We start from the raw sequence: 14,392 nt of genomic DNA, 5'->3' as shown, positions 1-14,392 counted from the left end.
ACAAAATTTAAAAATATTGAATGTTATTTATTTATTTTACAGAGCTAGACTGCTTCAGATTTACCCTACAGGTGCTTAAGTCTGATATGGTATCAATTCCACTGAAGACCATCATTTCCCTGAGACACAGAAAATGCAGTGACTTTGTAATTCACAGAAAACAGAGGAAACAGATTTCAGCCCTCCACAAGCAGCCCAGAGATCAAAAGCATCACAAGCAGGATTAATTTATGGATAGGTTTATTATGCTGTGTTGGAGCTGGTAATATGGGATCCCCAAGGACTCCTGTGGGGGCAGGTGTGAGGAAACAATAAAGAGACATTCAACAAAGAAAGTTACACTTACTGCAGTCATGCTCATCAGCACCATCTATACAATCTTTGTCCCCGTCGCAGACATAGAATGGGTCGATGCAGCGATGGTCTGGACACTGGAATTGCCTGGGTTCACAAGTACCTGTGAAAGCTATTAAGAATGACAATAAATGCAAATGTGTTTCTTTCCTCTCTTTTGAAAGCAGCATATTGCTGAGAAAGTAAAAGAACATTATCCCTAACTTGCAGCATATCATACAGCAACTAGTAATCATATAAATTATAAGCACTAAATAATTAATATCAGGTAATTTTTCATTTATATGTAGGCTTGGGCTCATGGAAAATAAGCAGAAGCTTCCACATAGTGGTAAATAGCTCAAAAGAAAGTATATGAAAAAGCTACTACTTTACTTCTGGTAAAAACTTCCAGTCTAGGTTAGCTGACTAACCAACAGCCATCAAAGAGATCACTCATGAAGTAGGTGTTTAGAACATCTCAGCTTTAACTGCTTTTTGCTAATTACAGTGGATGACATTATGCAGCACCATGATTATGATTATCACATTTGCCCCTTTTAATTTTTTAAGTATTTCTCCACATTCTACTTGGCCCTGGAACTTCAAATTAGACAAGTTTTCCACATTTTAAGGACTACAAAATATCAGTCTAAATTAGATACTAGTCCTTTTTCCCAATTTCATTTATTGTCCTCATACCAACAGATATATCTATGAAGACATGCACAGCTGACTATAAAAACAACAAATATTCATGATACTCACTGCAGTTTTTTTCATCTGAGCCATCACCACAGTCATTATCAGTATCACATAGCCAGATTCTTGGAATACATCTTCTATTATCACAGGTGAACTGGGTTGCAGGGCATGAAGAGGGTCCTTGTGTAGGACAATTCAATTCATCACTGCCATCAAAACAGTCATTATGTTTATCACAATGCCAGCGACCCGGAATACACTGTCCGCTGGCACAGGTAAAAGCTGAAGAAGCACAAGTATTGTCTGAATAAAAAAAAAAAAAAAAAAGTCTTTATAAAGATCTTAAAAACTTGCCTTTCCTGCAACAGTTATCAGTATTCATTACACTTAGAGAATGCGTAAAATATGCACCAAATTCTAAAGTGCACATTGCTTAGAATTAAAATGTCTGTTATGCAACATGCTGCAGAACTGAACAAGCTTTTTTTAAACTGCAGGAAGCAATAAAAAATTAAACAGTTAACCACTCCACAACAATCTAAAGAACAAGAAATCTAACATCTTCTAGTGACCATTTGCTTTATACTTTTCCCCAAAAGATATTCTAGTTATTCTAAAATGGCCCATTAATAAGAAACAGTTTATACCTCAGTCATACTAGTTAGTCCTGTGCATTAGGGATCACATTTTACTACTCTGTCCTATTTTCTTGTTTGTAATTTAAAATAATTTACTCTGAAGAAGCACCAGATATGTCATAAAAGCCTCTTCGATATCTTCAGTATCTTATTATCTCTTCAATGTCTTATCAACTGCGATTATCTCACTGTTCTCTCATTTACTTGAACAACAAAATATTTTGTGTGAGACACTTTACTGTAAAACCAGGAAATGAACCATTGTGTTTTTAATTTACTTAACTGTTAAAATCCAGATGTAACAAATAGATCAGCATTGCCCAAATATTATGAAAAACAAGTATTTTATTCTGTTATTAATTGAAATAAATAGCGCTGCTATTATCTTAAAGTTAGGCAATGTAGATGGTTTTGTTGTTTTTCTTATGGTGCCAGTTTTGAAGGGTCTTCATCTATACTAAGATGGCTTGTTCCTCTCCACACATCCAAATTAGGCAAGCTATTGATATTCCAATATCTTTCAAAATTTACAAAAAAAATAAGAATAAAGACAACATTTTTCTTTAGAAAATATATGTTTGTTACTCTGTAAAATGAATTTTGAGAATAGTGAGATATGAATTTTTTCATGCATTGTTTAGGTGGCTGGTACTGAATCATGTATTAAATCACGATATAATTTCCAAAGTAATTAATTACATTCCAAGTATTTTCCAAAGTAACTAATTTCTCAGGAAGATTTCAGGATTTGTTCACAGATGCAATACTAAAAAATTGTAGTTTATTCCCATGAAGCCAAACTGACTCATTAAATTCCCTGAACTGCAAACAAGGAGCACTAACTGCAGATTACAGGGGTTACTTACTTAAAGAACCACAGTTTTGTTCATCACTGTTATCATGGCAATCATCAACACCATCACACTGATAGTATCGAGGCACACATCTTCCATTTCCGCAGGCAAATGAGTGGGAGCCGCACTGCAAGGTGGGCGGCTCATTGGATGGATCTTCAACGCATGTCAGTTGATTCGGAGCCAGCTTCATGCCATAAGGACACCCACAAACTCTCTGAAAGTTTGGAACTGGGAAGCAGAAATGGCTGCAGTCTCCATTGGGATTTGTGCCTCTATTACAGTAGTTAGAGCCTTAAATAGTGATAGAGAAGATCAATGCACACACTGCAGACAACATCTTGGCAACTATTAAAAGTGCACAATAACTGTAAAAAAGTGCTGTAGGAAGTCCTGGTTTTGCATACACTGCACAATAAGGTCAAGCTCAGTGACAGCAATAGTAGCAGTATCATAAAAGAGTGTTGGATTCCATATACTCTTCCTGACATAAATGTTTATGGAAGACAAAAACTTACTATTAAATTTCATCCAATTTTCTGACAATTTTCAGCAACTGTCTGGAAATAAATAAACTACCACAAAAGAGAATCTCTGTCTGATCAAGACTGCGAGAACAGATCAATCTTTTGACACCAAGTAATCTGTGAACCTTAGATTAAATCATTTGTCTGATGAGTATACTGGCTGTTTCACAAAATTAACTACAATACCAAATCTTTGGCTTAGATCATACAATTGCATAGAATTTGAGAAAATGAGAAAATAAGAAAAAATTAGTGATTTATACATAGTAATTACTTGAAGAATAGTAATTTGATTAATAAATATTTACCCAATTCCTCAAAATAAATAATTTAGTTTAAATAAAACTTCTACCAGAAAAGGAGAAATATGAAGTGGTAGTTGGTGATACAATTACAGAAAACACAACAGAATCAAATTCATTTTGCTTAGTTGTTAAGTACAGTAATAGAAGGGGTAGAGGGAAATTGCATCCAGTCACAAAGCAGTGACTGGAGGCAATAAAACAATGGATTTAAACAACTGGAAATAAACAATGTGTGATTGCAAGTGCCTATGCTGCCTCCTGTGCCTGTCAGTTATGATTCAGTGAAGCCATTCATAGAATTGAAACTGGAAATCTGCTGTCCTGACATTTTGTCTTTTGTTCCCTATATCACATCCTCCCTCTGCAGAAGAAAGGAGCTCACCTATTTGGGAATGAGCGTCATATGCTTTAACGTGCATGATGTTACTGATGCCCCTCCTAATAATAGTCATTTCTCCTCCATCAGACTTCCTGACTCGAACTATTCCACCAAGTCTCCAATCAGTGAAATAGGCATAACCTGTTTTGAAAAATATTTAACATATTATACAGAAATATGACATAAAAGATCAAGTATCATAAAAAAGCTTTAAAAGAATTTTCATGAAAATTTAACCATTTTTTGTAATTGTTTCATGAAAACGACAAAAGGACCTTCACCACTTATAATGCTGTCAAAGTGAGCCTTCGGTCATAGGCAGACATAACTTACATAACTTAGGGAAGCCCTCTCAAATTTTACTGAAATTGGCATATAAAAAACCCAACTAGAATTTCAAATTCCAAGGCAATTTTAAGTAATTCATTAAGACTAATTCACAGATAATTTCAGAGTATTTTTGAAGATATTTTTATACACAATCAAAAAAGGTCACATACTGACATCTTTCTTCAGATGCAACATAAATCCAGCAATAAACTTTACATATAATTATTAGAAATCCTGAAATGTTGACCATCTCTGGAGTGGTGTTCCACTTTGTCTGTTCAGCATGAACAGCTCACCTTGGAAGCTATAATTAGTACAGCATATCTGACTTGTTGCACTACATGAATTACCTGACCGATCTAAAATTATTTTAAAATAAATATACATAAAACCAGTTCTAAAAACAAGCAAGAAGTACTAAACACATATTTTTAGTCGGAAGTTTCAAGAGTACTTTTTTGGTTAAATCAGTATTGCAAAATCTCTGTCATTTTATGTCACAAACTCACAGATCACCATATGAAAAGAAAAATCTGTGATGACAGATAATATTTTTCAGTGCTAGACTTACCTCCAAAAATTGTAAGGCCAAATGGGTGAGTCATCTGAGTAATATGTTCAAGAGTCCGTCTGTCCAGCCCATCAAAGGTGCTGTGCTCAATTTTATCAAAAAAAGCATCCACCCAGTATAGCCTCAGAGAACTAGAAATAATGAAAATGTTATATCTTTTAAAGTGACATTATGTCCGTTATGAAGCACTAGCATTTTCTTAAATAATAATCTTCAACCTACAAGAAGCTGTTGGGGTGCGTGGGAAGGGATTCTGAGAAAACCTTGTATTTTAAGGCTTTTCAACCAATTGAAAGATAAGTCTTCAAGAAAAGAGTGCCTGTGCATCCAATCTGACATAATTCCATTATTTTTATTCCCTAACAGTTTAAAGAAGAACCATGTTTGCTCAGAAAGCTTCTATGTTGGCCTCACCTCCAGTCAATGGCGAGGCCATTGGGCCAGCCTAGCGTTGTATTGACAATTGGCAAGGCATGGGATCCATCGCTCCAGGCCCTCATGACTTTTGCTGGACGGAACCAATCTGTCCAGAATATATACCTGAAAGGACACATGTCAGAAGACACATAAACTCAATTATATAATGTGATTAAACAGAGCAAACATTGGAAACAGCATTAACATTTTTCTTTGTATGACATCCTTTGCATAACTTTAAAAAATACCATTTTGTGTTGTCCCTCTCCTCAATTGGCAGTAGTACCAACAATTCATATTTTTCCTGTATACAACCACCAGAATCTTTGGAAGTATTTTGGTTCTTTAGATATAAAATATCCATAACTTGATTAAAATTGTTAAGGTTCTCATGTAATTACCACAGATAAATAGAACCAATAAAAAATGCATTTTCCAGCATGAACACTACAAATATCTCCAGATCCATTTAACTTATGCTTGCAGTCAAAGAGTTGAAGTTAATGTTAAATAATTTTATAAAGCAGCAAACAAAAAATGTTGGGATATCCAAGGATCCAGGTTCAACATTATTGTTATGAGATTACTTTCAAAATAGTGGATTTGGTTACTCATGAAAAATCAATATCCAAGAATCAAGAAATTCAGTAGTACAACATTATGAAGCCAAACTATGCTGTGAAAGAAACATTGTCTTGGCATTGGCAAAGAACACAGAGTGTGGAATTTGAAAGTAAGCATTTCCATCAAAGAAAAGCAAGGCTTCATTTTGTTTATGGAGTCACATATTTTAAGGTCTGTATCAAATACAAACAGTAGTATCCAATATGGTTCAAATAAAGAAATTCAGAGAGATAAAACTATAGAATCAATGTTAGCAGTCTGGAAATTGAAAGTATATTAAAAACAATTTAAGAAACTCCATCTTTCAACTGCAAGAAATAGCTTTGTGAGTGATACAAAGAAACCAAGTTCTTTTGCCTTTTATCAATGAACAGGAGTAAAAGGAAAAAAACATAGTGCTTTTAAAGAGAGTTGTTTTGAGTGCTTCTGTCCTGTGCAATCTCTCTCACCATGCCCTTTCCTCTGGGTGCTGAATCCTAGGCTGGAACAAAACAAACAAAATAAAGACAAGACAACTGAAAAGAGACAGTATTTTGAAAAGAACAAAAATCCAGAATCAGATGTAAATCTAATCTCACCAGTTCTGTTTAAACCATGAATTTGTACATATAGTTTAAAATGAGAATCTAAACTTACCCAATAACAGGATGAACCACTATTGAACGAGGATTATTTAAATTCTGAACAATAGCTCTCCTGGATTTATCTGCCAGCCTCATCACACTGATGCTCCTGTATCGAGGATCTGTCCAGTAGAGGTTCTTTGAGATCCAATCAAAAGCTAAATCTTCAACGCTTTCCACTCTATTAGCAGTCAAGATCTCTCTTCCTAGAATTTTTAACACACATGATTGCAAATGTTTAGGAACAGGGAAAATAACATGAGTGCAGTATTCTATTCATAAAACTTGTGGTTCCCCTTGATAAAAATGCTACCTCTGTGCTACTTAAAATAATGACCAATAACCAAGGGGAGGGAAGGGGTGCCCTTTGCTCTAGACAAAGAAGGTGTGTGTCCACAAGCACAACTGGAAAAGAGGGGAAATAAAGACTAGCCAAAGTCAGAGAAAAATCTGTTGCTAAGTTTACACTGAAGGTTTTACAAATGAAGCTCAGTAAGGTCAGTGCAGTAACAACATCTTGCTCAACAGCCAGACTTTATCTACTCTTTGCATAGTAATGGTCAGCTGCAGTCTACCATTACCTACCCAAGGAAGCAAGCGAGTGCAGAAAACTATGTGCTGACATTTGATCATCATTATAAATTGGAGAGAAACAATCTTTACACTAGCATAAATAGGATTTCCAAAAATTTCATAAAGTTAATCATCTTTTTCTGTATTACAGTATCATAGCAAACATCCTGCTCTCCAGATAGGATTCAACAAACTTAATATGAGTTGTATAAACATTTTTGAGAAACATTTTCCAGAAACATTACTGGGGTCACACTGAGATTTATCTGTATATCTCATAATGTGACTTTTCACTATTCTTTTTAGAAAAATATATATTACAGTCTCCTTACCATAATTACTCTACAATTCCCAAGCATGATTCTCACCTGAACCATCAGTTTTCTGTTTATAGATCATGTCTTTACTTGTGTCTGAAAAAAAAATTGTGTCATCCTGAGCAGAGAAGTCGATTCCAACAAAGTAGGAAGGGCTCCCTGTTACAGGTATGATCACATCTTCCTGGGTGGAGAGATTGAATGGGATTCCCCGCACTGCCGTCTGCGATGAGAACAGCAGAAACTGTCGCACAGCTGGGAAAGGAAAAATCAGACACAGGCTTTACTGATTCACAAGGGAGGACATCTGAGCATTAAGAAAACCTTTGTTTTATTTTGACAACACTAATTGCCTGGAAGTAGAAAAAGAAGAACCAGAAAATAGGGATTTAAATACTGACAAGACTTAAAACTGAGGAAGAAAACCAAAATCCTATCCAAAATATTAGATAATGTGGTCAAGTATTCTTTTTTCATTGTTACTGTGGTCCTAATACACTTTAAAAGCAAACATTATACCTATGGAAGCAGAAATGATCTTCTGTACTCTTCTCTTTATAATAATCTATAAAAAAATAACTCACAGGCTTTGTCGAGCCACCATAAAACTAGACAATACCTGGGGTAGCCAGATAAATGAATGGTCAAATATTAAAGTTATAGACAACATATATGACATAGTTTGTCAGTAGATAGTCATAGTAAATGTGCATCAGTGACAGTTCTGTAGCAGAAGATTGCTGATGGAAACACACAGCTCCAAAACGGAATCTGTTATTCTTGCCATGTGTTCAAAGGGAGAAGACCAACCTAATCTGCACAGCACTGTGCAGGAAAGCAGGCTTATATGTTCAAAATAATGCAAAATCTGCATATTAGCAAGCATTCATGCTTGATTTCAGGATTAAGAGCTCAATCATACAGCTGTCTACACATATTCCATATTTAACTCAAAATCCTCATTAAAGGAGGTGAGTTTAAATTGTGGCTTGAAATGAACATCAGCAGAAATGACTACATTTAAAGCTGTCAAAAAGAGTTGTGGTGACAAGACAAAAAGCCCTCAGTATATTGAAGCTACTGAAGAAAGATGTTCTAGAAACAGCTCTAGAGCTAATGGAGTAGCATTACTTGCAACACTTGTAAGGCATTTTCTCACCAACACAATGCCGTCCATCCACGTGTAGGTCGAAGCCCAGGATACACCTGCAGCGATAACCTAGGCCATCATTGTCTGTTTTGTGGCTGAGAACACAGACCTGTTCACATCCCCCATTATTACTTCCACAAGGATTTCTTACTGGAAAATAATACAGATAGAATTATAACTTCCTCTAGCAACCAAATGGCATCATTATCTTGATTTTTCAGGATTTTCTCCAACATCCACAATAAATCATGTGGATTATGTGAGAGTTACATCCCATGGACAATATACCCCACTAGATCTAATGTGGAATGCACCAAAATCACATCAGAGGTAACCATCATTAAGAAATGCAGCTTATACAGACACTCAACACACAGCATTAAGGCCATAATTTTGGCTATAGTCTTCTGCACATAGACCTACTTCAGAACTATATCTCACAGAATTAATTGAATACTGGTAGCCTTTTCACTGCATTCATTGCAGTGTTGAGAAAAAAGTCCTAAACACCAATACTACTCAGACCCACAGGTTTGACTCCACCAAGTATCAATCTATTTATAAAGCTCCCCCTACTCTTGAATGTTGCATTTCACAGTTCATCAGCTACAGGAGTTGGATGAAACAACTGGGTGTTAAAAATCAGCCCAGTTTTACAATACAAATCTATGCATCATAATTACAGGTCCTTACAGCAAAGTAAAAGTCTCATAATTTTTACCAGTTTTTGGTAACATACTTCCTAAATCTCCCTTCATAACCTACTTTTGGTCTTACCAAATGGCTGCCTGGCAGCGTGGTAAACTGTCACTCCATAAGGTCTCAGTGAAGACTGGTAGATCACTTGAGGGTTAGATTCTGAAAATTTGTTAGCTTTCACCACTGCCATTTTGGTCCAATCAGTGAAATAAACGTTGTGTTCAAATAAAGTGATTCCATATGGATGAGGAATCAGTGATCCTCCATGAGCTACTGTTTTCCTGATATAAAGATGTTCAACATTATTTATCAAATATTACCTAGACAATAACATTATTAACAGAAGAAAGGATACAGTATTTTCAATTCATTCACTGTTTTTTAACAGAGAAGCTACTAAAGTACAAATTGAAAAGATCAAATGAACTGAAGAGAAAGAGCTAAACATAGACAGTTCATCAACCTAACGGATACAGCAGTGAAAATAGAGAAAAAGTATTAGCAAATTCCAAGAAAATACAGTGAGTAAAGATGAGAGGAGAAAATATACCAACATTTTATAATTTATAAATTTATTTTTTAGTAAGTAAAAAATAAATTTTATAATTTACTAAGTAAAAAAATACATTGAACAATAGACCTGTCAAATAAGCAGAAGACTGTTTTTTGAAGTCAATACATAGAAGGTACGCTAAAGGGGACATTTTTTCCTTGATTTGAGTAACTGATACTATTTAGAGATACAGAGATAAGCAGATTTCTAAACAACTCCATGCTGTAAGACACAGTCCCATAAAAACTCAAGGACTCCCTCTTTGCATGCTGTGATTTACTCTCCCCAGTATCATAATAAGGTGTAGGATTACTTAATTTTTGACAGCAAAGATTTATAAAAAGTAAGAAAAGTATTTAATACCTATCACACATATTAATGTTTTGAAATGGGATAGTTCATATAAATTCATTCATGAAAAAAATGCAAAGCAACTATGATAGAAAATAATGAATATAATACAAAAATAATAAAAAGCAAATGCTCTAAAAGATTGTGTACTGTACTGGTGGACTATAAAATGATATTATAAAATAAGGGCAAGTGGCATTCAAGGTGAAAGGAGAGCAAAGAATAATGAATTAAAGAATGTCTAGAAGTAGCATGACACCATAGAGAAAAAGGTGCATCACATTCATTATGTTGTAATTTTCGTCCTTTGTGTATCTCGTTTTGTTAGAGAAATCCTTTTTTGAACTAGACATAAAATAATCAGTGTATCTGTAGCCTCCAAGGAATAATATTTCACCTACCTTTGAAGTCCATCATAAGTTACAGTCTCAATGTAATCAAACCGGCTGTCAACCCAGTAAAGCCTCTTTGACACAATATCCAGGGTTATTCCAGCAGGCCAGCCTAATTTTGTTTTTATCAAATCCTGACGATTTGTGCCATCCATGAAGGCTCTTTCCACTTTAGGATCACCAGACAGACTGTCCCAGTCTGAGAAAAACAAGTAACTATAAAGAGATAAAAAAGAAAAAAAGGTCACATTTCCTTGAGATTTTATGAGAAACCCCTTGAAATTCACATGGAATTTAAAACCAGCAGCCTTACAGAACAGAATTTGTTTCTTGCATACTATGAAAACATACTTTATACTTTCTACACAAAAAGTAATTTTCATTTTCTTTTATAGAATAAATCCATAAAGAAGCATGCTTTCACCCAAAAGACCTCAGTAGTACTAGTTTTCCTTAGTAAATCACAGACTTAAGTTTACTGCCAGAAATAAACCAGTGACAAATAGTTGCATCATGAAAGCAGCAGCCATGACTACAAGTTGCATGAAATTCCTCTTCCCATTCTCTGAAGATCCACATTTTCATGGTTCACACATACTTCTGAAGCATATGGATTAGGAGACACTAACTTTCCTGGCTTCATTCCATCTCCTTATTTCAGATAGTAGGAGATCTGTGGGTGCTACTATAGCTGAAATCTTTAAGGATAATACTCCTCTGCAGGGCAATTCCACAGTTCCATTTCCAGTGCTGCTCAGGCACACAGAACTCCAGCCATGAAACAGATTGCACACATTATAAAAAAATGCATTGCACAGTCCTCTCATAAATTAAGGTGCAGAATAGGTTAGGATAGAATGTGAGTGTTCAAAATATTTTGTATCTGATTCTAAAATGGTCACCTTGCTGTTTCCTAGTTGTTTTCCATTTACATGGAGATAAGGGAATTTCTGACATCTTTTACCATTATCTGATAAGTATCACTTACCCAACAGTTGGATCAAGGGCTATTCCTCTAGGATTTCCAAGATTTTCAGCAATAAGAGTCACACGGTTTGTTCCATCCAAGTTAACCATATCTATTCTGTTCACACTGGTCTCAACCACGTATAGCTTATTGTTAACCCAATCCACGGCTAGATTTTCAGGTGTGTCAACTGAAACATTTAAAACTTCTTGGAAATCAGAGCCATCAATATTAATAGAAAAAACCTGAAAACAATACAAATATTGTCAGTACCCACATGATGTTTTGAATCACAAGTCACATGCTATTTGTTTTTTATCACCACACTGATCACCAACCCACAACTATATCTGTATCTGCCTGCAGATACAAGCAAGTTACCCTCTGAGTTATTCCTTAGGTAAGGATTTTTTGCAAAAATCTGGAAACCAATGGAAAAATTGCAGAAGGCTTGCCTTCAACTAGCATTTCTGCAAATTGGACAAGATAAAAGACTAAAACAGCCTTATCTGTTAGCAAATGATTTAAAAAAAAAAAAAATAAGGAAAGTGCATTTGCTTTCCTGGAATCTAGCAAAACCCCAAATTTTTATTGATTGAAAACAAACGATCATGCTTTGGTAAAGCTCTCAACAGCAGCCAGAAACAAGAGAAACAAGAGGGGGAGCTCTTACTACAGCTACCACTAAGGGGAAATAGCAAAATGAAGAAAGTAAGGGAAAGCTGTCCATCCTCACAGAAAGGAGGTCTCAGCTAGTGGTCTCCTTTATCTAAGGCTAATTTTAAGAGCATCCTGCTCAAGAAGAATAATGCTGTTATTTTACAAGCAAGTTCAGAGCTACATGAAGTAAACTGTCCAAAGACAATAATTTTATGTATACAGTAATCGTGTGATTATAACACTGGGTAATATGAAAAGGTAGAAATTCTCTTTTTTTGGAACAACAGCATGAGATTTGGAATGCATTTAAATGAAAATAGAGATGATGAAGTAAATATATGCAAGAAAAATAAGAGCTGAAAGAGTTGTATAATTTGAAATATTCTTCAGTTCCAAGTAACAATAATCAAGATAACCACTGAACTGTCTACTCTGTTCTTTGGAAACCCTGTTGATGAAAGAGCTTATGGGCATTAGGTTATCTGGCAGTACACTAAATGAGATAAAGATGACACAAAACACAACTCACAATTTTCTGGCTTAGTTTATGTCTTAAACTTAAAAAAGAAAAGACAAAAAATGCCCTAGTAATATTATTTTAAGACATCAAGTGGAAATACTCATCATTTAAGAAAATTCTAAATGCAAATGTTTTCATCTGGATAGTCTAGCTAGGACTTAATTAGATTAATTAATCTTAATTAATTAATTAGGATTAAACTATATTGGGCAGATAAAAAAGGCAGTCCTGGCCACCTGGGGTGTGCAGCAAAAACACCCATATTATCTTTTATTTACACCTATTACAAGGACAGAATAAATCTCCTGTCTCATAAAAGTGCAGATTTGACCCTCACTATACTCAGCCATTGACAAAGCAACTGCAGCAACAGGAACCTACTACAGCCACAATAAAAATGCCAGAACTGTGAACAAGTCAAAAACTGTGCACACAAATCTTGTTCTACTTGACAGCCATGCAGTGAATGTTCTTTCCACAGAACCAGCATGGAACTGTGGTGAGAACTACAGTTTTTATCAGATGTCTTAAGTGTAGATTCAGAATTATGACAGTGACATCAAATTGATCCATCAGTGGCATTAGCAGGAGCCAGGTCACAGATTCTCCTTCACTCTGCATGACAATCAACATGAGGACAAGAGATCATGAAGTTTCAGCATTTGATCTAAGATGTTCTTTGGTTTCCATAAGTTATGCATAGAAAAGAAGAACAAGGGTGCCATCCAACTTCCACAAGAGTCTCCAGACTGTTTTTTTTTAAATTACTTGGCTCTACAGTGTCTTGAAGCTAAAATAATTACTCTTTAAAAAAAAAAAAAGAGAAAAGTAACACAATATTGGCTCATTACACAAAATACTGTCAATATTTGTTATTCAAGCTCAATTACAGTGCCATTTGAAGTACATGAAGAAGTCTGATTTTTATCATCTTGGAAGGCACACAGCTTTTACATTTTAAATGATCATGTTTCAAAAATTACCAAGAAAAATTTGTTCCGTTTTGAAAGAATGTCTACTATTTCTCTTAATTAGTTTTTTGGACTCAGTCTCAAGTAAAATTAAAAGTTGCTCAAGACATTCCCATATAATAGGATTCTTTGTTTAATATGTCACATGTAATAGTATAGTTGAAAAAATGCAGTCATTAACATAAAACATTTCAAGGAGCTTTTTTGTTAGAAAACAAAAATACAGCCAGCTTTGGCTCTCAAAAAAATGAGGGTCTATCAACACATTCTGCCTCTTGAAGTTCTCTACTTCCAGGTACACAGAAATACATTCTTCTTGAAACTTCTACCAACCTTATCTTGCACTGTGTCAGTCCAAAAGATTCTGTGCAGGTAAAAGTGGAAGTCCACTCCCACTGCAATCCCACGATTCTGTGACTGCACCAAGGTACGAAAATTCCTTCCATAAAGATCTCCAATCAGTAAATCACGGCCATTGGAGAAAATAATCGATGCAACACCAGCTGAAAGCAGGAGTGACAGAGACATGATTACCCTGCAGGCAAGATATTTTGCAAAGGGGCATTGCAATATATACATACTGGTTCATACATATTGGGCACAAAGTTTTGAATAGATGCACAGGGTACAACCTGTATAAATGTTTCAATGTGAGTACTAACCTTTGCCTTTGGTTTGTATACTTGGAGCAAATCAGGCAGGAACATGTGTTTAAAGCCATACCAGCTAAAACTGTTATAAAACCCCTGTGCATAGACCAAAAGACTATTTCTATTAAAGCTAAAATTAACCTGGTGAAACTGACTTACAGCAGATACTAAATTCTCCCATTTATAAGAGAGAAATGCTTAGAAAATGATGAGCTGAAGACTGGTGGCTGAAGAAAGAAGGAAGGGGGAGGGAACTGAACAGTTCTTGCTTTTCTAAGAAACA

At 35.2% G+C, this 14,392-nt stretch overlaps 1 protein-coding gene across 1 annotated transcript in view; it reads right to left on the bottom strand.

The window, feature by feature from the left end:
• LRP2 (LDL receptor related protein 2) overlaps positions 1 to 14,392 on the bottom strand; it is a 108,769-nt gene that overhangs the window by 60,992 nt on the left and 33,385 nt on the right. The window contains exons 11-23 of the mRNA XM_064718583.1: positions 13,793 to 13,962; positions 11,330 to 11,553; positions 10,351 to 10,557; positions 9,124 to 9,326; positions 8,356 to 8,496; positions 7,248 to 7,451; positions 6,320 to 6,512; positions 5,057 to 5,182; positions 4,643 to 4,773; positions 3,745 to 3,882; positions 2,543 to 2,824; positions 1,102 to 1,341; positions 347 to 466 (exon numbers count right to left, since the gene is read on the bottom strand). Of these exons, the coding sequence (XP_064574653.1) occupies positions 347 to 466; positions 1,102 to 1,341; positions 2,543 to 2,824; positions 3,745 to 3,882; positions 4,643 to 4,773; positions 5,057 to 5,182; positions 6,320 to 6,512; positions 7,248 to 7,451; positions 8,356 to 8,496; positions 9,124 to 9,326; positions 10,351 to 10,557; positions 11,330 to 11,553; positions 13,793 to 13,962 (2,379 nt within the window). The remainder of the gene's footprint in view (positions 1 to 346; positions 467 to 1,101; positions 1,342 to 2,542; positions 2,825 to 3,744; positions 3,883 to 4,642; positions 4,774 to 5,056; positions 5,183 to 6,319; positions 6,513 to 7,247; positions 7,452 to 8,355; positions 8,497 to 9,123; positions 9,327 to 10,350; positions 10,558 to 11,329; positions 11,554 to 13,792; positions 13,963 to 14,392) is intronic.

This window comes from Zonotrichia leucophrys, chromosome 7 (genome assembly GCF_028769735.1).
Source record: "Zonotrichia leucophrys gambelii isolate GWCS_2022_RI chromosome 7, RI_Zleu_2.0, whole genome shotgun sequence".
NCBI lineage: Eukaryota > Metazoa > Chordata > Aves > Passeriformes > Passerellidae > Zonotrichia > Zonotrichia leucophrys.
Note: the sequence above shows the minus strand (reverse complement) of the source record. Positions and strands in the feature narration are given on the sequence as shown.